The 27,498-nt window shown below is 34.2% G+C and overlaps 3 protein-coding genes across 3 annotated transcripts; 2 read left to right on the forward strand and 1 right to left on the reverse strand.

Moving 5' to 3' along the window:
- Window positions 7,790-13,087, forward strand: LOC18612371 (protein disulfide isomerase-like 2-3). The gene is made up of 9 exons (XM_007049141.2): window positions 7,790-8,045; window positions 8,589-8,747; window positions 9,097-9,210; window positions 9,989-10,146; window positions 11,188-11,287; window positions 11,614-11,790; window positions 11,878-12,023; window positions 12,286-12,432; window positions 12,516-13,087. Exons 1-9 carry the CDS (start codon window positions 7,917-7,919, stop codon window positions 12,688-12,690), a joined length of 1,305 nt encoding a protein of 434 aa, XP_007049203.1. The 5' UTR covers window positions 7,790-7,916; the 3' UTR covers window positions 12,691-13,087.
- On the forward strand, window positions 13,266-16,578 carry LOC18612372 (pentatricopeptide repeat-containing protein At4g02750). Its single transcript, XM_018119124.1, has 2 exons — window positions 13,266-15,683; window positions 15,840-16,578. The coding sequence occupies exon 1, from the start codon at window positions 13,400-13,402 to the stop codon at window positions 15,641-15,643; it is 2,244 nt and encodes a 747-aa protein (XP_017974613.1). The 5' UTR covers window positions 13,266-13,399; the 3' UTR covers window positions 15,644-15,683; window positions 15,840-16,578.
- Window positions 17,043-24,579, reverse strand: LOC18612373 (centromere/kinetochore protein zw10 homolog). The gene is made up of 14 exons (XM_007049143.2): window positions 23,794-24,579; window positions 23,503-23,640; window positions 23,098-23,271; window positions 22,664-22,825; window positions 21,778-22,011; window positions 21,557-21,703; window positions 20,688-20,780; window positions 19,665-19,760; window positions 19,269-19,397; window positions 18,507-18,584; window positions 18,253-18,411; window positions 18,019-18,169; window positions 17,720-17,802; window positions 17,043-17,376 (listed from the first exon to the last, which is right to left on the reverse strand). Exons 1-14 carry the CDS (start codon window positions 24,340-24,342, stop codon window positions 17,293-17,295), a joined length of 2,277 nt encoding a protein of 758 aa, XP_007049205.2. The 5' UTR covers window positions 24,343-24,579; the 3' UTR covers window positions 17,043-17,292.

Raw genomic sequence — 27,498 nt, forward strand, 5'->3', positions numbered from 1 at the left:
TCTGCAAGTTGTTCATTTGTTCCATAGTGTTTTACTTCAATTTCCTCATCTTTCACAACATTTTTTAATTAATGAAATTTAACTTTTATGTTTGGTTCTCTCATGATGAATTGGATTCTTTGCAATTGAAATTGTAGACTAACTATCAATGAGTAGAGTAAGTAGTTCCCTTTTTTTGATCGAACCCCAAATCAAATAGAATTTTCCTAAGTCAAATAGCCTGATTTGCAGCTAGTGTTGCGACTATATATACTCAGTCTCAGTTGAAGATTGAGCAACCACCTCCTATTTCTTAGAGTTTTAGGAGAAAATGGCACTCCTAAAAAAGAAACAGTAGCTTTTAGTACTTTTGGAGTCATCAACACTCTTAACCTAGTCACTATCACAATAACTAATCAATTCACTACTTTCCTTCTTTTCAAACCTTAAACCATAATCAATTGTTCCCTTGATGTATCTCAGCGCCTGTTTTGTAGTTGAGTAATGATTCTGAGAAGGTTTTTACATGAATCGAGATATCAGACTAGCAAGAAACATAATGTCTAGTCTTGAAGTTGTTAAATATAGAAGACTACCTATGATGCTTTTGTATGTGGAGCTTATAGTTTTAGAAGCCCCATATTTCTTGCTCAATTTATAGTTTGAAGCCAATAGAGTTTCAACTGCTTTATTGTTCTCTATATGAAACTTCTTTAGCAACTCATTAGCATCCTTACTTTAATGTATGCAAATACCATCTGAACTTTGAATGAACTGTAATCCAAGGAAATAATGCATATCTCCCATGTCTAACATTTCAAACTCTCTAATCAATTTGGTTTTGCATTCATTTAGAATTGAGTCACTTGAACTAGTAATCAACAAATCATCAACATATAAGGATGGGATTACCTTGATCGAATTAGTGGAGTTGTATACATACAAGGTAGGTTCATTTGCACTTCTTTGAAAGCCTCCTAAAGTGAAAAAAAAAGTCGATTTGATCATACTAGGACTTAAGAGCCTGTTTCAGTCCATATAAAGCTTTGACAAGCTTGCAGACTCTATCTTCTGTTCGGGGTTTGATGAAGTCCTTTGGTTGCTGTATATAGATATCTTCAATGAGATATCCATATAGAAAAGTTGATTTAACATCGAGATGCCATATTTTCCATCTTCTTTAGTTGCTTTGGCAATAAGCAACTTAACACTGTCATGCCTTGCTATTGGTGTAAAGGTCTCCTAGTACTCCATTCCATAGATTTGAGAGTATCCCTTCACTACAAGCCTTGCTTTGAACTTATTGACTGAATCGTCCTCATTAAGCTCAGTCTTGTAAATCCATTTCACACCAATAATGTGTTGATCAGATGGTTTGTCAACCAAGATTCAGGTTCCATTTTTCTCAATCATTTCCATTTCAATCTTCATTGCTTGTAACCATCTATTGTCTTTTGTAGTCTCACTGAAGGTTGTAGGTTCAATGAAGCTACATTACACATGGTATAGATATCTTGTAGAGATATTGTGCCTTTCATTGCAAGATTTTCTATTGTTCTAATTTTTTACGTACACAAATATACGTATCGAACATATAATATATTAACAAGTAGAGTGTCGATTGCATAGAAAATTGATTTAAAATTTCACTAAGTACTAAAATTAACACAATTCAATTTTATCCAAACAAACAAAATAAAGTAACTAAATAAATTATAAATTAACTAAATCTAATTAACAAGAATTTAAACTAAAAAATCAAAGCAAAAATAAAATTGGATAAAAATAAACTCAAACAAGCCTAAGATTACAATATCTCCCATATGTCATCTAAATCTTGCCTCTCTGATCTCTTAACTTATTCCAATGGGTTGAATTGCTAATTTAAAGTCCTCAATTATTTATAAAGCTTTCTCGAAACTCTTATAAAAATATCTATTTTAATTACAACACTATCTCTCTATGTGTGTTGAAATTGAAACAAATTCATTAAGTTCAAGCTATAATACTAGCTACATATGGCATATAGGTATATCTTTATCCTATAAACAAATCAATTTATTCATCCAAGCAAATAAATATGATCATATGCTATTTCAAATTTAGCCTACTCTAAACTCCCTTTCGCAAGTTATATTTAGGTTTCCAAATCAATTTAATTGGTGATCAAGCAATTAAAAGTATTAAGAACAAATTAGAATAATTAATTCAATCTCATTAAAAATAAGCAAGAAAGAAAAAAAATTAAACTACATGTGAGTTCAATTGCAATCTTAGAGAAAAGAAATTGCTTACTCATAATTGCAATAATAAATAAAAACATATGAAGTTTAGCTATCAAAAGTCACAAGAATAATAAAAGCTAAGGAAGAAGAAAAAACAAATATTGGCAACCTTAATCTTCAATCTTCAGCCTCAACTTCTAACTTCTTAAATCTCTCTTATGGTTGTCTTCTGCGGCTAACTTATCCTCAAACTCTCTTTAAATACTACTAACTTAAACTAATTTTCCTAATTTAACCTACTTGGCTCTTAATATGGGCTTAGAGTAAGTGTAGAACCTATAAACCTTAATCAGCCCGCAACTTTTTCTTTTCTACATTAATTCTTTAGATTTTTTCTCTCGACGCCATGGCACAGCCCTTTGATGATGCGTCGCTGGCTTGGCTTCAGGTATTCTCTTGCTGACTGCTACATTCTATGAACTTCCAATGCATTTTTCTCCATATTCAAGGCAAAACTGGCAAAGTGATGAAAGTTGTAACTCCGTTTTCCAATGATTCAAGAATCATGTCATTTAGACATCTGAAGTGGAAGTTATGCTCAAAAAACCGCAACATGTATGAACAAAGCCTTGGTCTTTTAATCACCTTTCTTCACCAATTTGATACATCATTCCTTAGAATCCCACAAAAGCATAAAAACTAACAAATAATAATTAAACTAAAGTAGATAAACATAAAAATAAAATAAAATAAAATAACTTAACAAAATTAAACTAATTAAAAAAAACTAATCCTAATCTAAACTCAAAACTTAGCTACCTTTTAAAAACAAAATGAGACAAAATAATTCTCTAAAATAGAATTATCATTTTCATCTTCAATGTCCTCTTCTTGATCAATTTTATGTAGCATCTGATCTTGAATTAAATTCAAGTTAGTAGAACTCTCAACAATTGATTTCTCCCAATTCCATTAGAATTTTCATAAAATTTTGTATTTCTACTGATAAAGATCTGTTTAGTTTATTATTATATAGTCTATACCTTTTTGAAGTATCACTATAACTAATATCAATGGTTAACAAACTCTTTTCATCAAGTTTTGTCTTCGTTGCATCTAGAACCTTGGCATAACAAATGCAACCAAAGACTTTCAAGTGTGATATTGATGGTTTGTGACCAAACCAACTCTCATAAAGAGTTTTGCAAGCTAATGCCTTAGTCTTAGTTAAGTTTAGCACATAATTAGCTATGTTAACAACTTCTGCTTAAAAGAACTTTGGCAAACCTTTCTGAAATAATAAACACCTTGCCATTTTCGTAATTGTCTTATTCTTTCTTTCAGAAACCCCATTCTATTGAGGGTTATAAGTAACTATTAGTTGATGTGTAATGCCAAGCTAAGATAAGTATCTTTCAAACTCTGATGCAGTGAACTCCTTGCCATTATCACTTTTGAGTATCATGATATTTGAGTTTGCTTGATTTTCTACCAAGTTTCTAAATTTGACAAATCCTTTTATAGCTTTTGATTTTAGTTTCAAAATTGAATCCAACAAAACCTGGTCATATCATCAATGAATAATAGATAGTAGTTGCTTCCATCTAATGAGGGATTTTTCATAGATCCTCATAAATCTATGTGAACAAGTTACAATTTCTCAGTTGTTTTCCATTTTCTTTCTTTTGGAAATGGAGGCTTGCTCTGCTTACCATACCAACATATTCAGGCCTAACAATTATTGGCAATCCTTCAACCAGTTCTTATGATGCCATTTTTTGTAAAGAATTGTAGTTAACATGCCCCATTTTCCTATGCCACAATTCTGAGTCAATAACAATACTGAAAGAAGCTTTATGATCAATATGCTTCCAATCAATAGGATAACATTTATTCTTCATTTCAACTGTTAGCACTTTATCTCCCCGTAGGATCAAATATTATGGAATATTTATCCTTGAACAAAAGGGCATACTGATTCTCAGTAAGCTGTCCAACACTGAACTAGTTCTGATTAACTTTTAGTACAAAATAAACATTAAAAATGAACTTGTTACCTAACTAAGTCTCAACTGCAACTGTCCTAACTCTAGAATCTTAAAAAAAAAAAAACCTCCATTTCCAATCTCAACTTTTGCCCTGAAGCTTTTGTCAGGTGTGGTAAATTGACTTTCACCACACGTCATGTGGTTTGAACAACCACTATCAATCAACTACACATTCTTCCTAGTTGATTTAATAACTGTTTTGGCCATGAATAACAGCTCATCAAAAGCCTCAGTATGTCCAGCTACTGCAGCCTTTTTATTAACGTTAAAAGGTTTGTTTTTACACAATCTTTTAACAAGTCCAAGCTAATTACAAGACTTACACTTTAGGCCTGTACCAACAGGATTAGAAAAAATGAGTCTTTTTCTTGCAGTGAGGACAAGGTGGATACTTATGTCTTTACTTCCCAACCTTACCATCAGTAAACTTTTTTTTCTCTTTTTTTTTAGAGTCGTTCTTCTTGGCGCTACTGCTCCCAATTTTCAAATTCTTGGTCTTTGCAACCAAGGCCTTGTCAATAAAGTTATCCTGCCTCAAAGCCTTCGTTTGTTTGTACTTGTAGAGCATTCACGTGTTCACTTAAGGTAAGCTTTGATAGATCCTTAGAATCCTTAAAAGAGGAAATCTTTGACTTAAATTTCTCAAGTAAACTAACTAAAACCTTGTTAACAATTCTCTTCTCAATCATTTCTTCCCAAGCAACCTAAGTTGATTAACCAGTTTCATTAACTTTCCAAAAAAATCCATAACACTTTCTTCTTCACTCATCCTAAGCATTTCAAACTACCTATGAAGATTTAAAGCCTTCATCTGCCTCGTTTTTTCACTATCATAAAGCTCATACTTCAACAAATCCCAAGCTTCCTTAAGACCATTATAATGTATAATCTTAATGAACATTATACTAGATACAATTGAGTGTAAGCAATGAAGAGCTTTATACCTTTTAGCAACATTTTCACTGTGTTGTTTGATTTGTGTAAGAGTAAGATAGGCATGTCTCATGATTGGAGGGTTTTCTTTTACCTCTACTATTCCTCAGAGATTGAAGGCTCTTACGCAAGTCTTAATTTTCACAGACCATGTAGTATCATTTTCCCTATTAAAGATTGGTGGAATAGTTGCATTGAAGATGCCATTAAAATATAGAAAAAACTAGTGATTAAGGTATGAAAAAATATCAATGACCTCCCTTTGGAAAGTTCAGTGTCTTAAGATCTATGGATACGCTCTACTACCGTGTTACAATTTCTGAAAAAATGGATGAATATTTTCTAGTTCTCTAAGAACAAAAGAAAAGAAAAGAAAGTAATCGAGAAGAAGAACGAAAAAGTTCTAACAAAATTGAAAAAAATGGTGAAGCACACTGTTTCATTAAGTGCAAAAGAATTTAAATACACGATTGCAGGAGAGAGAAAAATTATAAATATCCAACTAGAAAATAACAACTACATGGCAACAGCTTAGAAGAAATTTTACACTGAGGCATGTGCAAAATATTCTCTATTGCTAGCCCTAAGACATTTATGGGATAACCACCTAAACGACATAGCATAGAAGAAAAAGGAAATGCAATCCTTAACAACTTGGTAAAGTTAAAAACAACATAGTAAAAAGATTTAAATGGCATTAACTACTAAAACTAGACACGTGCTAATACCACATTTTTTGCTTCTCCATTTAAACTTGAATTGGTGTGAACTCCATTGAGTTACGCCATTCTGTTAGCTCGATAGAGTGTGCATATGTGGCCATATATAATATATCTAATCCATAAAATTAAGCAAAAGCTGAAATTGCAAACATGAAGTTTTGCACAACTTCTTAACTAAAAAATAAAGGTTGTGGCACCTAGCTCATGCAATCTCCAACGCACGCTATAATAAATATGAGGACAGAGTTTGGGTAGCATATAGTTAAATAGTCTTCTTTACTTGTATTTTTCAAGACTCCAATGACATTTTAAATTGAAAATTTAGCTTTAATTATTTGATGTCTCAAAATTTCAAAACTCATTGTAGTAACAGTTTTATTTGTAAGATTGTGAGCTCACATGTATATAAATTTTTGAATACATATAAAAAAATTTACAACTTGAATTTGAAATTTTTATTTAAATCTTATCTTGAGTGGCAGGTTTATAGGATAAGAATAAATATAGAATAGTTATGTCACATGAAGAGTAGTGAAAATAATTCGAAACAAGTGGTAGGTTTATGAGTTAGTTTCACCATGCTTAGCTTGATGTCTTTAGTTATGGAAGTAGTTAAAAGGTTTTTTGAAATACAAGTACTTTCCTTCGTTTTATTAAGTGTCACTAAGCTCTACTATGTTAAAACATTCGTCCACTACTAATATACATATAGTGGGCTAATGTGCTATCCCTTAGATAAACGTATTTTTACTTAATGGATTTTTTCTTCCCATGATGAACATATTATCATTAAACGTGTTCTTTTCATGATGTCCAATAAGCACTTTGTAACCCATTGCTATTAAAAACCACTAGACTATGGCACGTGCGTTGCACACGAGCCTCTTTCTATCTGTTTTTTTCTTTCTCGTTCTACCTCTCTTTTTCTTTCCTTTTTCTCTTTTTTTCTATGCCCTCCACGTGGTTAGATGAGGAAGCCCCTTTGGAGCTTCCTTTTAAGTATGTTAGAGATTTCTATTTGGTGCATACATACAAGAGCTTGGCAATTCATAATGCACTAGAAATTCAATAAATTGATACTGTAAAATACTTTTTCTCTCAAGCTCTCTCTAAGTTCTTCCTAAAACTCTCTTTCTCTTCTCTAAGTTCTTTCCAATTTATTCTCTACATTGTATCTGTTAACTCTGACCATAAGCATTTAACATTTCAAACATGACTTTATCTTACTTTCTACTACCTCTAAAGAATCTCGCTTTATTTGTTGCAATATTATCTCTCAGTTTACCAAAAGAATCCTCTACATCAACTTTATCAAATGGGCTAAGCTCAATGGCTTTTAGCTCTTGACTCGTACTTATATAGAGGTATTTGTAAATTTAAATGCTATTTAGTTATTATTTTATTACTTATTCTTTAAAAAAAGGTAAAAAAGTCATTAAATGAGATATAAAGAATTTTGCACTATTAAAAATATTTTATTTATTCTACTATTTCTACATAAAACCATTGAGTTGAAAAATTTTGACTTATTTTTAATTTAGTAGGATTTTGTCTATAACTCATAAATACTAGTATTCTTAAAATATGAGAAAGAAAAATAAACAGTAAAAAAAGCTCAATAAGTGCTGGTAACAAGATTCAACCAAAAGTGCTGAATTTAAAAGAGCTTGCCATTTGATGCTAGTAATTTAGTGGTTACAAGAAAAAATAGGAATAAAAAAAAAAAAGAAATGTGGAAGTAGTGTACACGTGTCCCTATTAGACGTTGAAAGCACGGTAATACCATCTTCCACATCCCAATCGGACAAACAAGACATTTCCCTTGTATACAAACCTAGCGAGCTGACTTGGAGGAATCTCATTGGCAAGCACACGTTGCTTCCTCTGAGACGAGCTGAAGGGTTTTTCTATTTACTGTCTCGAGGGGATTCTGCTCCGAGAGAGATTCAATCAGGGCGAGAGAGCAAATACACGAATTCTCGAGAAAGTGACGGAAAATTAAAACAAAAATGCTTAGATCACGATCACCATCGTTAATAGCTTTATCATTTTTCTTTACATTCTTCAGCATCTCTTACGCTCTTTACGGACCGTCATCGCCAGTGGTTCAGCTCACTCCCTCCAATTTCAAGTCCAAGGTAAACCCTTTATCCTTCGCCATTATTAGAAATCCGAAGAAAAGAATGGAACAGAAAAAAACGAGGACCTTAATTTCAGTTCAGTTGATTGAAATGCAGCATTTTGTTGGATCACAAGACTGAAGAAATTTAATATTATTAAGAAATGTGTTGATTCTTTAGCATTTTCTCACTTAATTTGAAGTTTATTACCAAATGCTTTTATTTTATTTCGTTTTAAATTGTATTTATTTTTCAAAGTAAATTAAGAATGAGGCCATTTCTCAAGCTTAGAGTAATGATTCAATGAATGTTAATTCCATTTGATATTGAATTTTTGTACTTTCTTCATTTTTGTTTAAATTTTTGAGGACTGACTTCAATTTGCGGTAGTCAATAGCCTAAGTTCATATTGGGAAACAAATGGTGCATAGCATTTTCATTGCCTGAAGCACCTTTTCCTTGGATTTGACTTTTGCTTACTGCTTCAGTATTTCAAGATGTGTAAGAGGCAAGCTTTTTGAAAATATTAGGTTGTTGAGTGAGATCTTTGAATTCTGGCAGGTTTTAAACTCGAATGGAGTTGTTCTGGTTGAGTTCTTTGCGCCTTGGTGTGGTCATTGTCAAGCTTTAACGCCTACATGGGAGAAGGCAGCCAATGTCTTGAAAGGAGTTGCTACTGTGGCAGCCCTTGATGCTGATGCTCACAAGTCCCTTGCTCAGGTTTGGGGAGTTCAAATCTATCACACATACTTTTTCCTTAAATATGAGATGTAATTTTGGTTCTACTTTCTTTGTCTGCTGTTTGTTGTTCAATAAGCAGTAATAGTTTGCATAGATTCCCTTATGCTGTCTAAACTTCTTTTTGCAGTTGCTTCCTCGTTATTAGGTTTTTTTTTTAGAAAATTTTTTCAACTTACTGAAAATTGTAAATATATATAATTGATATGAAATTCTAGGCTTTATGGTATGGCATCGTCATTTTCACATAATATCTAGTATCTGATTGGAAATTCTTTTGTCACTATTAATTTTATTTGCTTATAGAAACTTTGTTCTGACTGCCACATAGGAATATGGGATTAGAGGATTTCCTACCATAAAGTTTTTTGCCCCTGGAAAGCCTCCAGTAGATTATCAGGGAGCTAGGGACGTCAAGCCTATTGCAGAATTCGCCCTCCAGCAGGTTTGTTACAGTATGTTGATTGATTGAAAAATCACAATTTTATTGGATTAGAACTTAATTGTGTTTGTACTATTTATCAATTATTTGGATCTGTTACTATTTTAAGATGGTTGGTTCTGTTCCTTGTCAGCCATCATCTGTTAAATAAGATGGGAATGAATCTTGTGGTTAGAGTGATTTGAGTTATTTTATAGTTTCACTTTAAGACAAGAATTACTGACAATATATTGCTGAGTGGAAATATTGTAGCCATGGAAAGGGTCAATAATATTTGAATGTCGTGCTATGCAACTGCAGCTCTTTGTGTTGCCATCTGCATCTAGCATCGGACACATATTGGGCACTATAATTTTGACTTGAGTATCACAATAACTACATGGAAAAATAAACAGAAAATTGAACAATACCCTTCTCAGACACATTCCCACATGCTACAGCTTGAATCTGATACCAATCAACTTAGTTCATGTGCCTGTGCCAGTGCCAGTGCCAGTTGTATAGTAGAAGTTCTCTTGGCTATTAATTTCATGAGACTATGGCTACATCGGCAAAAGTTATTTTTATAATATAAGTTGGGCCAAACATGGACAAGGAGATGATAAATGCCCAAAAATGTCTCTCATGGCCCCATTTTCTCTATCATTTATAATTTCTCTCTCTGTGATGGATTAAATAATTGATACTCATTATTAAAATCTTAAAAGTGAAGTTCACCTGCATTACTTTTATATTAAAGATTCTTGCTAAGACTTGAGTTGAACTATTACGAATTATATAGGTAAAGGCACTTTTGAAAGACCGTTTAGCTGGGAAAGCTTCTGGAGGATCAAGTGAGAAATCTGAACCTAGTTCATCTGTTGAACTGAATTCCCGCAATTTTGATGAATTGGTGCTCAAAAGTAAAGAACTTTGGATTGTGGAGTTTTTTGCACCTTGGTAAGCATATTTAATTATTAATCTAACACTCATCAAGAAATAACACTTCACTAGTATCACTTCAGATACGCATATATGCAAGCATGAAAGTATTGTTTATGTTTCTTGTGATGTAAAATATACTTTAATTCTGTGTTTGTCGTGAAGACACTATATGCTTCTCTTCCTTATAAAAATAAAATCTGTGAAAAGAAAAGACTTATTGGCATGGAATTAACGAGTTTTAAGTTTAGCTTTATCTCTGCATATATCAGCATAAGCTAGTACAGTTGTTTAACCGTTAGAACAGTAAAATTTTTAACAGAACCAAGGTTTTCTCAGGAATCTGAACAAGCTGAAAGTGGAGTGATAGTGGATGATCCTTAGGTAAATAGATGCGTAGGAACGTAATATGAATAAAAATAAATCAAATCTTCAAATTTTCATAATATATTTTATTGGCTGTTGTAATATAAAAACTCTGTTGAATTACAACCCTTCCTGTTAAAGGATAAATTAAATAAAGAAATGGAGGTAGAAAATTTCTGTTCTAATTTTTTCAAGAGAAAAGGGAAGGGGGGGGGGTTTGGCAGCTGCAAAATAAGTATTCAAAGAATAAATGGGAAATAACTATATATTTTATAATCAATTCATCAGCAATTTAATATTACAACCTTCAATATGGAAGTATAAAAGGTGTGTTATTTCTTTTCCAAATGTACTTGACAACATATGCTTTTGAACTTACGAAAGACAAATTGACAAAAACACTTTATAAGCTTCAATCTTGTATTAAATTCTGTACATATCTCTAAAGTCATACTAATTAATGCATTAATTTGTATTTTGATATATAAAATATATGTACATCATGCACTGGATATCATATAAAATTGACAGGATTAAATCAATCTCAATACATATAGTTTATACAATCGGTTATTATATTTTTTCATAAAATTTTGCACATAACCTATTCTAAGTTTGCTAACAAGTTCTTTAAGTTTCTAGTTCTTATCTTTTGATTGTGGTGATTAATACCTTACAAATTCTTGCTTAAAGGTGTGGACATTGCAAAAAACTAGCTCCTGAGTGGAAGAAGGCTGCTAATAACTTGAAGGGGAAGGTGAAGCTTGGTCATGTTGACTGCGATTCTGAGAAGGTACTGGTTATGTTATTTACTTGGAAGAACTGTGAACTGATTCACAACTTTAAAATTAGAAATTTTTTCAGTTGAGTTTTCTTTTCCTTAATTGTCTGTGTGGTTTAAACTTAATATTTCAATGTCGTGCCATCTGTCTTGTGAAATGTTGTCATGCACTTTATGAATGCTTGCTAAAACTAAATAAAAACTTCTCTTTTTGGACACCACCATTCTACTAGTGAAACAATTTCAGAACAGAAAAAGGAGTTTTTCTTTTTTCTCTTTATTAGAAGTCTTGGATATATTTGGTTGATATTGTTGGTTTAATGGAGTCTGGTTTGCAGTCTCTCATGAGCAGGTTCAATGTGCAAGGATTTCCTACCATCTTAGTATTTGGTGCTGACAAAGACAGCCCAATTCCTTACGAGGGTGCTAGAACTGCCTCTGCAATTGAATCATTTGCTCTAGAGCAGCTTGAAACAAATGTTGGACCTGCTGAAGTGACAGAGCTGACTGGCCCAGTAAGTCTCACATTCTTGCTTCATGAAGAGTTCATTTCTTTTGGAACTATTGAGTTGTTTACTAAGAAGTACAATCTATTCAAATAGGATGTCATGGAGGAGAAATGTGGCTCAGCTGCCATATGCTTTGTTGCTTTCTTACCTGACATTTTAGACTCCAAGGCAGAAGGAAGGAACAAGTACCTGGAGATGTTATTGTCAGTTGCAGAGAAATTTAAAAGGAGTCCTTACAGGCAAGTACATGGAGATAGACATTGATGCTTTTCTCCTGTTATTTTCCTTTGATCTCTTTTTTGAAGTGAATTCTCTCTCAATCTGCATGTGTTTTTTGTACCCACATGGTCACAAATGTCTTGTGTCTTCGATGGTAGAAAGGAGAGAAATTGGAAAGAAATTGTTTTCCTTTATTCTTAGATGTCATGAACCTCCTTGGTTTAAGAGTAGGAAAGATTTTTTTTTTTCTTTTACTTATTATGACAATTTCGTGTTCTGCAGCTATGTTTGGGCTGCTGCTGGTAAGCAGCCAGATCTTGAGAGGCGTGTAGGTGTTGGTGGGTATGGGTATCCTGCTCTTGTAGCCTTGAACGTGAAGAAAGGAGCATATGCTCCACTCAAAAGTGCATTTGGGCTTGAGCATATAATGTAAGTGTTTTCTTTGCCAGCTTTGTAATGAATACCGACTTTGTGAATGAGCAAAATCTTGAACAGGCAATTTGTCTTTGCAGCGAGTTTGTCAAGGAAGCAGGACGTGGGGGCAAGGGAAATTTACCTTTGGAGGGCACTCCTGACATTGCAAAGACAGAACCGTGGAATGGTAAAGATGGAGAAATCATTGAAGAAGATGAGTTCTCCCTTGAAGAACTCATGGGAGAAGATATAGCAAGCAAGGATGAGTTGTGATAAAATTGGAATAGAAGAGTCAGGAAGAGAATTTAGGCTAAAGAAGATTTTGATGTCACGAGTAATGTGGTTGTGTCCTGATTTGGTTTCACAAATTGAATCGATATTTAGGAGGGCGTGTTTTCCATATAGTGAAATGGAATTCTGGCGATGAACATTCTCAGGTCCATTATTGTCTAATGTAAACCCTTCCATATCTTTCTCAGGTAACATTATTTGGTCCAAGAAAAATTGTTTAAAGATGATAACTTGGTCATCGTTGGAATGGGCTGTTGGTTAATGGCTCCTTGTTTTGTTTGACAATTTTATTACATGTAGAACATTGGGAGTCATTTCTGTCCATTCCGTTGAGCAGTGATGTTTCCAGGCTGGCTTGGTCCTTGGGCCATTTTATTTTTGTGGATGGAGAATTCCAATGTTAGCTTTCCACTCTCTTAAAAAAAATATTAATAATTCTCTTAATCTCGAGTCCCAATTGTTATAACTCGGAAATTTTAATATCAATATATAGAAACGTTAAAATTACCTTATTTGGGAAAGAAGTTTAGTTATAATTTTATTTATATTTTTCCATGCAACATTTTTGTTTTTAAATAGACCTCAATCAACATGACAATGAAGGTATTGCAATGGTTGAATGTTGAAACCAGGTTTGACAGTTAATTCCAGACGCTGGTGACCCCAAATTGGAGTTTTTTAGCATGAAAATATGAAACAAAACTTGAAAATAATGGGTGAACAAGCCAACCATCTCTTCAACCAAAACACCAATATTACCCAGTTGGCAAAATCCGGTAAAATCGAGGAAGCCATGCAAATTTTCTCTGGAATGACCCACAGAAACACTGTAACATACAATTCCATGATCTCTGCCTTCAGCAAAAACGGAAAAATCGACGATGCACGCCAACTCTTCGACAAAATGCCTCAAAAAAACTTAGTTTCTTGGAACACAATGATTGCTGGGTACTTACACCATGACAAAGTTGATGAAGCTTATCAACTGTTCGTTAGAATGCCTAAAAGAGACAGATTTTCTTGGACTTTGATGATAACTTGTTTCACACGTGAAGGGGAGCTTGAAAAGGCTAGAGAATTGTTTGATTCATTGCCTCATAAGCGTGATGTGGCTTGTTGGAACGTGATGATTGGAGGGTATGGTAAGAAAGGAAGGTTTATTGAAGCTAAGAGATTGTTTGACGAAATGCCGGTTAGGAATGTTGTTTCGTGGAATTTGATGTTATCGGGTTATACTCGGAATGGGGAAATGCATTTGGGGAGGGAGTTTTTTGACGGAATGGATATACGGGATGTTGTTTCCTGGAATTTAATGGTTGATGGGTTTGCGGAGGTTGGTGATTTGGATTCTGCTTGGGAGTTTTTTGGGAAGATTCCGAATCCAAATGTTGTGTCTTGGGTTACGATGTTATGTGCATTTGGACGAAGGGGTAAATTATTGGAGGCAAGGAGATTGTTTGATCAGATGCCGAGTAAGAATATTGCTTCTTGGAATGCTATGATTGGTGCTTATGTCAAGGATTTCCAAATTGAGGAGGCTGCTAGGTTGTTCAGGGAGATGCCGAAGAGGGATTCAGTTTCATGGACTATGATGATTGATGGTTATGTTCATGTTGGTCAGCTTGATAATGCAAGGGAATTACTCAATCAAATGCCTTACAAGAGTATTGTGGCACAAACCGCAATGCTTTCTGGATACATTAAGAATAAAAGAATGGGTGAAGCTTGTCTGGTTTTTAATGATATTGCTGCCAGAGATACCATTTGCTGGAACACCATGATTGCAGGGTACGTACAGATGGGAAGAATGGATAAGGCTCTCAGTCTATTGAAGGATATGGAAAAGAAGGACTTGGTAACATGGAACACCATGATCATTGGTTATGCTCAAATTGGAGAAATGGACAAAGCAGTTAAGATATTTGAGGAGATGAAGGTAAGAAATGTAGTCTCTTGGAATTCTTTGATAACAGGTTTCTTGCAGAATGGCTTATCATTGGATGCATTGAATAGTTTCAAACTGATGGGACATGAAGGAACAATACCTGATCATTCAACTTTTGCATGTGGTCTAAGTGCATGTGCCAATCTCGCAGCGTTGCAAGTTGGAAAGCAGATGCACAATATGGTTTTGAAGACTGGTTATGTAAATAATTCATTTGTAGGGAATGCCTTGATCACCATGTATGCTAAATGTGGAAGAATCTTTTATGCTCAACTCATATTCAACGATCTTCATGAAGTTGATGTTGTTTCTTGGAATTCTATGATTACTGGTTACACCTTAAATGGTCACGGAAAAGAGGCTGTTCAACTCTATGAACAGATGGTGTTAAAAGGAGTGCTCCCTGATCATGTCACCTTCATTGGGGTTTTGTCGGGATGTAGTCACATTGGCCTTGTTGATAAGGGTTTAAAATTGTTTAAGTGCATGACTGAAATTTACTCTATAGAACCTTTGGTTGAACACTATGCTTGCATTGTTGATATGTTAGGCCGTGCTGGGATGTTATATGAAGCATTTGAAGTGGTAAGGGGATTGAAGATCAAGGCAAATGCAGGAATATGGGGTGCATTGCTGTCGGCTTGCAAGATTCATGGGAATTTGGAGCTTGGTAAGATTGCTTCTAAGAAGCTTTTGGAATTTGAACCTCATAAAACTTCAAGCTCTGTGCTGTTGTCTAATATGCAAGCTGAGGCCGGTAGATGGCATGAGGTTGAAAACATGAGGTTAATGATGAAAGAGAATGAAGCAGAGAAGCAACCAGGCTGCAGCTGGACTGAAGTTGGAAATCAGTTACATTGTTTTCTGTCCAATAGGCCAATGCAGCCTGAGACAGCAGAGATTTACAGCACATTGAAAGCTTTAACCTCACAGATAAAAAACTTAGATCGCATATCTGATGACTTTGCATATCCACTTGATAATTTATGATGCGCAGTTTCACTATGTAGTATTTCTTCAGAAATTAAAGGTAATTCTTCTTCACTCTATTAGCAAGTCATATATGAGGAAACACAATTAGTCTTCACTGTATGCGACGCTCTGTGCAGACTGTCATTACAAGTGGTCCAAACTCATTGCAATGGCTCATCCTAGTCATTGATTAGATTTTTTTTTTTTTTGATAGGCGTAGTTTTTTTTACTAAAAGGTCTCGCAAGAGGAGACTTACAAAAGAGGGATCATGCCTGCCATGCAAGAAAAGCAGGCTACAAAAGGATAGAGGCCTGCTATGTTCGGAAGATAAAGTGCAGTGAAACATAGCATGGTGGCATTTTAAGACATCAGTGAAGCAATGACATCGACTGGGAAATAAACTCAGAAAAAAACTAACTGAAAATGAGCATTTTAATCACCCTCCCTATGATGGTTCTGAAAGTAGGATCTGAAGTTTGAAGCTCTTCTAACCCCTGCCTTGGCCAATCTGTCTGCCACGGTATTGGGTTCTCGTATGATGTGGTTGAAGGAGATCCCTACACTGCTGAGTAGGTAAACCTCAATGGCATTCGAGATGTTCTTCATCCTCCACGGAACTTTATTATGGTTGTTGACCCAGTTAATGGCGTTCCATGAGTCGCTCTCCACTATCAGGGAATGAGAGGTTGCCCAAGGGGAGGAGAGAAACAATCTGATCCCTTCAGGGATAGCACAGAATTCAGCGAAGTTGGAGTCCTCTCCTCTGTGCCAATGTTTTCAGAGTAGGTGCCAAGAATGAAGCCTATATGGTCCCAGAGCACCCCCCACCATAGCAGCGGGGCCAGCCTTACCTTTGTGCAAACAAAAGCAAGAGAACCGTGTTAGCTTCAGTTGAATGAAATGCATCATTTTAGCACACACGCATATATCATTGTTATATAAAGGTGACGAGTTAATTCTTTAGAATTTTGTTGCGTGATATGGATTCTGAAGATCCATTTGGTATGTCATAGCTTGTTTTGTTTTCACATTATTGTTTTAAATAAAAAGTACTAAAAAATTAAAATGAAAAGAAACCAAAAGATAAATAACAAAGACACCAAGTGATGGGTGCAAATTGATCTTTTGGTTATATATCCTACACTGTCAATGATTGAAATCACATATTTTATACTTTACATAACCATTTTCTCCGCCGGTTTCTTGTTGCTACTCAGAGATCTTCTCCCTCTTACGACATCATCATTTTCTGGTGTTTTTTTTTTCTTCTTTCTTTTTCCAGATTGACTTTTCTTCTTCTTCTTCTTGCTATTTATTCTCCAACCTGCCTTAACTTCTGCCCATCTTCTTTAATGGTGGAAATTGTGCGTCATTGTTATACATTTGAAGTTTGTGACGAGATAGTTTAGTAAAGTTGCTGGTGAAGAAGCAATTCTATAGCACGTGAATATGATGAGTTGGGTGTGCTCACCGTCGCATAATACTATCCATAAGTATTCAACATTTTAGTGGGGGCAGACAGCTGCCTCCATTGTAAATCCACCTTTACAAGTAAGCTAAAAGGCAACTGTTTGGTTTCCTTTGTTTTTTCTCTTCATTGGCCGTATTCCTTTGGGTTTTTGAGCAGGGCAGAGTGTTACAAAAGTCCAAAGGAAACCGCCAACCTCTACAAACTGACGTTTTCTATCCTCCACAGGCATTCTTTTCTCAATGGTGAATCAGCAAATATTGCTCTGATGAAATCTTTCAACTGGAAAAAGTTAAAATAAGAGGTTATAAACACACTCAACTGGATATCTAAAGTAACAAGGATATCATAAGAGAGTATCAAGAAATGCCATTGTTGTTCAACATATGCACCATTCCTTGTTCCATTAACAGGATGGCATGATATCAGATAATAGTTAAATTTTGCTGAATACCATGTCCAATGTGCATGTCTCATGATTTGCATCACAAAATAAATAAATAAAAATACAATAATGAGCAAATCTTTAAAAATACTTCCAAAATTATTGTACAAAATGAAAACTAAAAGAATTGCAACACATTAAAACCAACAGATCAAATGCTAAATTTTAGTTAAATCATACCTCTACCATTGTAAAACCACATCTTAGAAGTTCTGCACTTTCCCACTCAGATGTGATGGATTTTAAAGGCATATCTAACAATTCTGGAAAATACAAAAAAAGAAAAAATGAAATATAATTAGGATAAGTCACATTTATGCATCATATAATTTTCTTATGTTGGGAAAATAAGAAGCCACTAATACCCTAATTTCTACCCAAGTCTTACCCACTGAGGTAGCACCCAAGATCATCCATTATGTGGCAAGAAATCAAGTAGACTACCAGTGTCAAGAGTTAAGGATATTGAAAAAACATGCCTGCTAGTTTGCGAATTTTACACAAAGATGGTACGAGATCATCTATAGGACGTCTTGAGTCTTCTTCTGACTTCCCTTTTGAATTGATAGCAATCAGAGATTTCAATAAAGAAGAAAGGTTGTCCAGCATCAAATGGATCAGTCTTTGGAGCTGTTCAACAAGTCGATGGATAAGTTATCTCACTTTAATATGTAAAAGCTATGAAGAATACAGTAAAGAGTGATCAATCAGACCTGTAATGTTTCTTCTGCTGCCAAATCATCAAGCAAAAGTATGTCTCTTGTGATTCTAGAGAAGACAGAATCTAGAACCATGCACATACTTCTCTTATAAGTTAAAGGCAGTAAGAGTGGCTCCCATATAATATGTACTTTCTCGAGAACAAAAGCAACCTGATCATCAACCATTCAGTTTCACCGTCTGATGCAAGAGAAAGGCAGAGGATAATGACAGCAAGGAGCATATTGGTAAAATACATCAACACTACCTGATCTATGCTGAATTTTGCAGATTCAAATTGTTGCATTTGATGGGTATTTTGAAATCCATCAGCACCATCTATAGCCTAACAAATAGCAATATTAGTAAAAAGTTATTCATGAAGGCAAGAGATATTAAAAATTCAGATTGTCACATGAAAACTGCCACAGATTTATCTGCGTTATAATTCAACCACTATTTTTCTTTTGGATCAATTATAATGTTTCACCACTTTCCAACTTTATTAAATATAGCAACAAATTTAAAAGCATATGACTCACATATTCTCTACTTTAGATTACAAGCAACTTAACAAAAATGATCCTCAAAATCAAACCAAATTAAGCGAAATTAAAATAGTTCATAGCAAAAACAGGCCAGAGAATTTAGTTTCGATGAGATGAAAATTTTTAAACAAGTGCTTTATATTGTGGTTATTTCCATATTTTGACATCAAAAAGGATGCAAGCAAGTCGTATGCAAGAGCTGCAGGCATTGGCCCAGTGAATGAGATACCTCCCTATCCAAATTTGCCAGAGTGAAAAGAGAAGCAAAAAGAAAGTGATGACGTGCACGTGCATTTTAATTGAATAACATTTAGATAAAACAGTGACCTCGTAATTGAATAGAAACTTCTATTTTTGAATTGTAAAAAATTAAATTAGTAATGGTTGAACTCTAAGCATGACTAAACTACAATAGGTTTTATGTAATTATCCTTCAAAATTTTCAGGCATATATCAAGTCCAGATGACATATATAGGCACACCTCTCTCAAATTAAAAATAACAAGCTGGATTTGCCCCTGCAGAATTTCTTCAGCCATGAGATGAAATCTTGGAGCCATATCAGCAAAGACAGCATGTTCCTTGATTGAATCTGGAAAGTCTGAGCGATACTGAAATGTAGGTTCAAAATACATTAGTTAACATAAAAAGACAAAATAATATCATGGGAGGGCAGAGGCACTCTAGATTAAACGAATACAATCACTGAAGAATAGCAAATCAGCATCTCTTTCACTATTAGTAGCAAAATAGTAAAAAGTTATGTCTAGTTGCAGATTTCAAAATATCCATAGATATAACCAAATAGTATACGTGTGCATTGCATTTTATTTTTCTTTTTCTCAAGCAGCTTATAGTTATGTCTACACTCTATATACCTCAAATGCAAGCCCAAGTATCTCCTGAGATAAATACAGACAATCATTGTGCATGAGAACAGCAACCTGATTGATACCGTCGAGCTGCCTTTCTAGCTTCACAAGCCAAAAATAAAAGTTACCAACGCAGCCGTGATGCACAAAAACAAGTAATGCATATATGCAATATACCTGGCTCATACAGCTCAAAGCAAAGAAATATGATGGATAGTGAGTGATCAAATATGCTACAATAACCTTTACAACATTTGTTTGGAAGCTAGACAATATTTGTGAAACTAAGGTCAAAATTACAAGCACAACCACAGGGAAGAGCAGGCATCTCATAAACTAATAGATTACTTCAAGATTGAGAATTTCATTATTTGTTTAAAAGTCTCCACTTTAGAAGAAAACAAAGAAACTTTGAAAGCAAATATTGAGAGAGAGAGAGATTTCGGGAACCCAACATGATGGAAATATCAAGGATGCACAAACATAAAGCTAGGAGAAATATAGTTGACAGATAATGATGCTTCATAATGCTTAACATGGCGTCTCACTGCCTTATGTGGTAGTCTTTTGTAAATTTATAGTGAAATGAATTCTATTCTGCCCTTCAAAAAAAATAATGCTTAACATGGCAAGTCATCTTAAGACAAAGGGATCTGGGTTAAACATTCCCATACAAGAAGAATAAAAGACATTTAATGTTTTTTAGTGGAGGGATATAAAAGGTACATAAATTAAATGTGAATTACATTTCAGTTTTGGCTCCAAACCTCTGGTATTTTGCATAATCATAAATATTTGAGCACATATATCAGTACATAAATACAAATTCTGGTTGCTCAGAATCCTATTTAACCTGCATGCATGAGCGTGAATATAGGCATAGACATGCGTGTGTGCACATCCAGGCAAGCGCAATCTGCCATGCATATGAATACATGTGTCCACAAAAATCATGATGAAGTGTGTCTTGATGAATTGTAAGGTATAAGGTTAAGTTTAGTCTAACCGCAGCATCTCAAATAAACAAACCTTGACTGGAACGACAGCTTCATAAAGAAGTATAGCATCTCTGGCAGCATGATAGAATTCCAAAGCAACTCTGGTGGATGACAAGCAAACATCCTGCAAGGAGTTGTGATACATAAAATCACGTGCTGAAGTTTACATGCACGAGTCTTGCCAAGAGAATTTAAAATGCGTGGGATGCACAGTGCAAGATAATTTCAGCTAATTTAAATGAGATTCATACTTTAGAGATGGGACTTACCTAGAAAACTTTATTAAATTATAAAGCAGTAACAGTAAGCTTTCCCATAATCTTTAATTTGTAAGAATATCAGGTCTCACTGGACATGAAGAGAATTAAGACTTTCAAGTTGCAATGAATTCCCAGATATTTCCACCTAAGTTTTTGCATATTCATGTTATTACAACAGATTTATGTGTATATATATATAAGAAATTGGCCCATGGCATTGCAAGAAGAAAATAGTAAAATTAGTGGTTTCTGCTCCACGATGGAATGGAGTCCTTCAAAAGTTCTATGTATGAACTAACAAGGTTCTCTTAACAGGCATCTTATAAACTTTCTTCCCCCCAAAATTTAGCTTAATAGCTAACATACTAAGGCAATACCTGTTCTTGACAGTTAAATACCATACTGCACATGCACCTGGTCCAATCTTTTATGATCATAAAGGTTTATGAGTCAATCATAATAACGAGCAAATGCATGAGAGAGTGAAATGGGGTGGCGGGGCAATAAATCTCAAATTCAAGATGTTTCATGCCTAGAGAGCCAAGGTAAAATGCATCTCAAATACAAAGAGCAGACAAATAAATCAAATTTAATCACAATATGAGGTGAAAATCAAAATACTATACACTAATGTGTTCACCTGAAGTGCCTGATGCACTAGCTCCATCAGTTGGGAGGCTGCTTCTGATACCACACACCTCTCAGATGAGAAAAGCAAATCAACATGTTTGGAAGAATGTATAACCTTTCCATCATTCTTCAGTAAAGAGCCTTTGGCAGTATTCTCCTATAGAAAATTTCATTAATCTAAAGCAATAAATCAAAGCCACAAGCCCATACATTTAATTATTAGAAGCTCACTTGAGGAACAGAGAAATCACACTGCAGGAGTAAATTTCTAGCTTTTCCCAAAATTTCAGTTCTCTTCCTAAATGCAAAGTGAACCTCAACATTTTCAGCAAAGTTGCTCAACCTGTCATCCTTGTTATCGGATGCTGATATGAACATCATTTCTTTTAAAGCAATCTCAAATTCTGCCGTACATTTGATTATCTTCTGAAAGTCAGCAAGTTTTGAGGCATCTTCAGGAACAACCTAAAGCAAGATTCCACATGTGAATTTGTTAGGAAGTAAATAAGGAAACACACCCAGATGCTCCTTTACAGAATAAAATATGATGATATCAAACCACTAGAATCCCAACAGAGCAAGACAAGCAAATATGTCCTACTGACACTGCACCAAGTGCCATTTATTATGTCTTTTAATTTCCTATTCACCAAAATATTGAAAATCATTAATAAGGGAACCAACAGAAACATAACATTTGGTACTGAAAAGACTAAAATCTACTTTTTAAAAGAAAAAGCTTCTCAGAAATGCAATAAAGGAATAAATAAATAAAACCAACTCTATTCCCTTGGTTTTTTCCCCGCACAAGGAGGAAAAATAGGTAAATAGCCACACTCTGAAAGAAAATTTCATGCACCATTCCAACTTTTATATAGAGAGAAATACATTCCCTGCATGCCTGCTTAATATTAAAGTCCAGGCATAAATTTAAAGATTTCACAGAAACAATAACTTATTTGCTATATGAATAACAGAAATCAATTACCTGACAACTATTCACAGGCATTCAGAATTCTGCAGTGAAGTAATTATATGAACGGAAAGCAAAGTGGAAGAGAAAGCATTATAATTACTATTACTATTATTATTAAAGTCAAGTGTTAGAAAAACAAACCTTTGAGAGAAAGTTGGAAATAATAAGATCTGATATCCTTGGCCAAGTTAACCTTCCAAAAGAATGAATCCATGAACCATTTTCGAAGCAAATGTGCTTGAAAATAAACCTGATAACCTGAATAACTCTTGCATAGATAGCATCACCATCCACATCTACAATCTGAAAATTACAGAGAAGATGTCTCACACCACAACCCATGAACTCCTTTCAAGCAAAAATGTTCACACTTACAGATTAGTAGATGCTCTAACCATCTAAAATGATCCGTATTAAAAGAATCACCATTCATGAAGAAAACATGAAGCAATAAAATTTCAATATTCCAACCAACATTTCAGCTTGCTTTATTTACTGACTTTTGTTGTAAATTAGTTAAACCTAGTGTGGCAAGTACCAACCAAGAATTTAGACCATTGGTAGAGAGCAGTTACCTTGCAATCTTGTGAAGGTAATATATTCAATACTGCCTCTGTGATTCCTTCTGAACCTTGATCTACATCTTCCACAAAAGTTACAGGCAATTCATAATTTACAGCTGGAGTCATGACATGCTTGATTATCAAGTCAGCTACTTTAGCAAGACTATAATCCAAAATTCCAGCAACCTAAAAATAACAAATCTTATCATATCATCACTCATATCTAAGGAACAACATAGCAGGATTAAATGACCACCAAAGACTGTAGACACTTAACTATGAGTACATAAAATTTTAAAAACTATCAACTTCTTCATTATATATCCATCATAGAAACAAAAAATAAAAACATGTCGCACATATAAGATTTAGTCGGTCTATTCTATAGCAAAGGAAGATAAGTTAATAACAACTTACATCCATTGCTTCCAAAACTGTATGAAGTTCAATCCCATCAATTTCATCAACACGTAATCTATACTTCACCCGGATTGATCTAGCTTCCTGGTCAAACCGAACTGCATTTTCCATGAACTTGGCAAGCAACTCTTGCATCTACAAACCCAAATCCAATTCCTCTAAAAAAACAAATCACCAGCAAAATGAATAATACCAAAAAAAGAAAGAGATTAAAATATTAAACCTCACAATTCAACTATTTCTCTCTCTCAGTTTCTCTATTTACTCAGTAACCAAACAGAATCTTACCTCATCAAACAAATCCGCCCACTGTTTCCTCAATAAACCATACACAATAGGCTCTCCTTCTTCTTCATCGCCAATCCTCAAAGCCTTGTTCAACTCCTTAACTTCCTCAGCGACGAAGCTGAGCCGTCCATTTCTCAACGCCGACCTAGCGCCTTCTAATCTCTCGCAAATCCCCACAATTACCCTCAACAACCCTAGTAATTCCCTCTTCTCCCTAGCCTCCTTCGTTTTCCTTCCAATCTCATCAACCAACTCACGGATCTCAACATCGATCGGACGGTCGGAGACTAACGAGAGAATATCGGAAAGGCTGTTGGATATTTGGTCGGTTTTTAGAATCGCGTCGTTGCAGAGTGAGAAGAGGGAGGCAAAGTCGTTGTAGTGAGAAAGTAGGTAAGAACGGACTTTTGATTTGATGTGAAGAGAATGGGATTCGAGGCGGTTGATGAGAAGGCGGAGATCCGGTGCGGACAGTGGTGTCGAGGGGTCAGAGAGGTCGTGGCCCGAGAGCAGATCGCGGACATTGATTCTGTCTAAGAGTGGGTCCATTCCGGAAGATCTGACGGTTGTGAGAGGGTGACTGGAGAGGGTTCTAACGGGTGGTCTCGGAAGAGATGAACGGAAGTTTTTCCCTTTGGCTGACGATGGGGAATAGAGTGTGGGGGTTTATGGCGGGAGGGGCTAACGTACGCCTGTGCGGCTTGGTTTTCTTTATTGGGTTCAGAGAAATTGGGCTTGGGATTTTCATTGTCTGGTTTTAGTATTAAAATTTGGGCTACACATCTCTCCCTAAAGCCTAATACCTGTATTTTGCCCTTTTTCAATGCTTCTTTCTGTATCATGCATTGAGATTTATCCAGGCTATTTTTTTTTGTTATTATTTTTTTTATGACGTTAGCATACAACTATAAATCACAATTATAATTAAATATTACATCTTATGTAAGAAATTAATGACTTAAAACATATAAATTAACATATAATTAAATAAATTTAACATAAAATTAAATTAAAGTCGCATTTGATAAGATTTAAACTTGACATCTCAAGATTTTAAAACCTTCTTCTTATTACTAAAACAAGCCCTAATTGAATTTTTTTGGGATTTTGTCTCAATCTTAGTATACTAATTCTTTAAATTATTTCAAAATTTTTATGAAATATAAACTGAAATAACAACTATGAGAGAAAAATATTAATAAAGTAAGAAAGATCTTATTCAAAAGTGTATTTATAAATGAAGTAAAATGCTTATTTATTTCCCTTAAATCCTAATCTTAATCCAATTCAATCTATATCCAAATCTAGATACACATAATCAAATCTAAGAGTTCAAATCAGATTATACTTATTATGTCTGGCCTATTGCACAGTTTGACTTAATTTGAATTTCTTGTCTTATAACAAAATAGACATTCACACATATGTCCTTTGTATTAAGAATATGTCTTATTAAAAACTTATTAAGAAAAAACCTCATGAAAAAAAATTCGAATGAAAAAAAAAACAATACATAATTCTTTCAAAAATATACTTTTAAAGTACTGCCTCATTAAAAACCTTATTGAGAAAAAACTTAAAGAAAAAAACCTTAATGAAGGAAAATATTACAATGCATATTTTACTTCATTGATAATTACATTAATTGAGATCTTTAAAACGATGCATTTCAATTTTTTTGTATCAACTTTTCAAATGTTGCAATAAGAAAAGCTTTGGTAAATAAATCTATTAGATTATCATTTGAACGAATTTGTTAAACACTAATATCACTTTTTTCTTGAAGATCATGAATGAAGAAAAACTTTGACGAAATATGTTTTATCCTATCGCCTTTAATGTATCCTTCCTTTAACTGGGGGTATGCAAGCAGTATTATCTCTATATAACATTGTCAAAATTTCCTTTTTATTAACAAGCCACATATTCTTCAAATATGTTGAGTTACAGATTTTAACTAGACATATTTACAACTTGCCTCAGGAATTACCAAAATTTTTACAATCTTAGAAGAAACAGCAAATATAATTTGTTTTACTGAACACTATGAAATAGTTGTACCTCCACATGTGAATAAATAATCTGTCTGGGATCGAGCCTTATGTGGATCAAATAAATATTCTGCATCTGCATAATCAATGCATTTGAATAATATAAGCCCATGTCCATTGTTCCTCGAAGATATCGAAGTATATATTAATTCCATTACAATGTGTTTATGTTAGAGAAGAACTGCATCTTGCTAATAAATTTATAGCAAATGATATATCAAGTCATGTATTGCTAGCAAGATACATTAATGTTCCAATTGCACTAAGATATGATACTTCAAGACCAAAAAGTTTATCATCATCTTCACGAGATCAGAAATAGTCATTTTTTCACATTTAGTGACCTTACAACTATTAGTGAGCTCAATGGATGTGCTTTGTCCATAAAGAATTGTTTTAGCACTTTGCTATATAATTTGATTGATGGACAAAAATTCTATTTGTAAAGTGTTTAATCTAAAGACACAAACAAAATTTTATTTTTCAAAGGTCTTTCATCTCAAATTCTTTTTTTATGTAATCCACGGCTTTTGATAACTCTTCAGTAATTCCAACAATATTCAAGTCATCAACATAAAACATATTGTGAAGCCTCAACCTTCATAAACATGTAGCAGAGGTAGACACAATGACGTAGGTTAGAGATAGTTCTATCATTTCCTTGGTGAGCTCCTAGAAGTGAGTTTTTCTAATATTATTACGGTCTAAGTAGGCCTAAGGAATAAATGAATGATGTATATAATAATGAAATAAATGAAAAAAATAAAAATAATGATAATTTTCACAATAGGGGTAAAATGGTTATTTTAGATCTCAAGTATAAATTTTTAAGTTTTCATGAACTCGAGTACCCCCAGTCTATTATGAATCTTTTCTTAGTGTCAAAAGAGTAAAAAGTTTGAGCCAAAGGGAAAAAGAAGGCAAAAAAAACTATGCAATGGCATTTTTGTAAATAAGTGAAACTTTAGTCAACTATAGGATAAATATCAAATTTCTCCAGCACTTTCTCCTCACTTCCAGTAGCTTCTTCTTCTTCTTCCCATCCTTCTTCCTCACTAAACATTTTTCATCTTCCATGGAAGCCATCCCTTGAAACCTCCATAACTTTCTCAAAGTAACTTCAATTCTCATGCTTTGGCACACTTTTTCATAGGATTCTTTGTGCTCTTTCACCTTTACACCTCAAGAACCCTCAAAAGTCTTTCCTCAATACTTTCTCTTACTAGTTGGACATTTTAGAGAGAGAGAGAGACTTTCCATAATAGCTTGACAAACTCTTGAAAAGGAATTCAACTACAAAACCACCAAGGTGAGTGGTGAGTTAGGGTTGATTTTTAAGTTGTTGATGAATGGTCAATGGTTAGAATTGTGGATTGTCTTATTGTTGAAGGTTATTTGTTTATTTCTAGTGAGGCTAAAGTAGTGCAAAGTAATGACTAGTCAAATGGTAATTGGAAGCTAGTTAGGAATAACTAGTAAAACTTGATTTAGGAAACAACTTTTAGAATAGTATTCATGTAAATTGAGTTGGTGTGATGCTATTGTGTGTGATAGGTTCCAACGAGACCCCACATCTCCACTTGGAGCATTAGTGGAAATCGGAGTCGATTAAAGAATCAACAAAGACAAGTGAGTGAACTTGCAACTAAATTGT

This window comes from Theobroma cacao, chromosome 1, assembly GCF_000208745.1.
Source record: "Theobroma cacao cultivar B97-61/B2 chromosome 1, Criollo_cocoa_genome_V2, whole genome shotgun sequence".
Lineage (NCBI taxonomy): Eukaryota > Viridiplantae > Streptophyta > Magnoliopsida > Malvales > Malvaceae > Theobroma > Theobroma cacao.

Coding starts and splice junctions, on each gene's coding strand:
- LOC18612371 (XM_007049141.2), top strand. CDS start 7,917: ATGCTTAGATCACGATCACCATCGTTAATAGCTTTATCATTTTTCTTT. Junction 8,748..9,096: donor CTCACAAGTCCCTTGCTCAG/GTTTGGGGAGTT, acceptor ACTGCCACATAG/GAATATGGGATTAGAGGATT. Junction 11,791..11,877: donor TGACAGAGCTGACTGGCCCA/GTAAGTCTCACA, acceptor CTATTCAAATAG/GATGTCATGGAGGAGAAATG.
- LOC18612372 (XM_018119124.1), top strand. CDS start 13,400: ATGAAACAAAACTTGAAAATAATGGGTGAACAAGCCAACCATCTCTTC.
- LOC18612373 (XM_007049143.2), bottom strand. CDS start 24,342: ATGGACCCACTCTTAGACAGAATCAATGTCCGCGATCTGCTCTCGGGC. Junction 23,272..23,502: donor CAGTTTTGGAAGCAATGGAT/GTAAGTTGTTAT, acceptor TGTTATTTTTAG/GTTGCTGGAATTTTGGATTA. Junction 18,170..18,252: donor CAGCAGAAGAAACATTACAG/GTCTGATTGATC, acceptor CTTGTTGAACAG/CTCCAAAGACTGATCCATTT.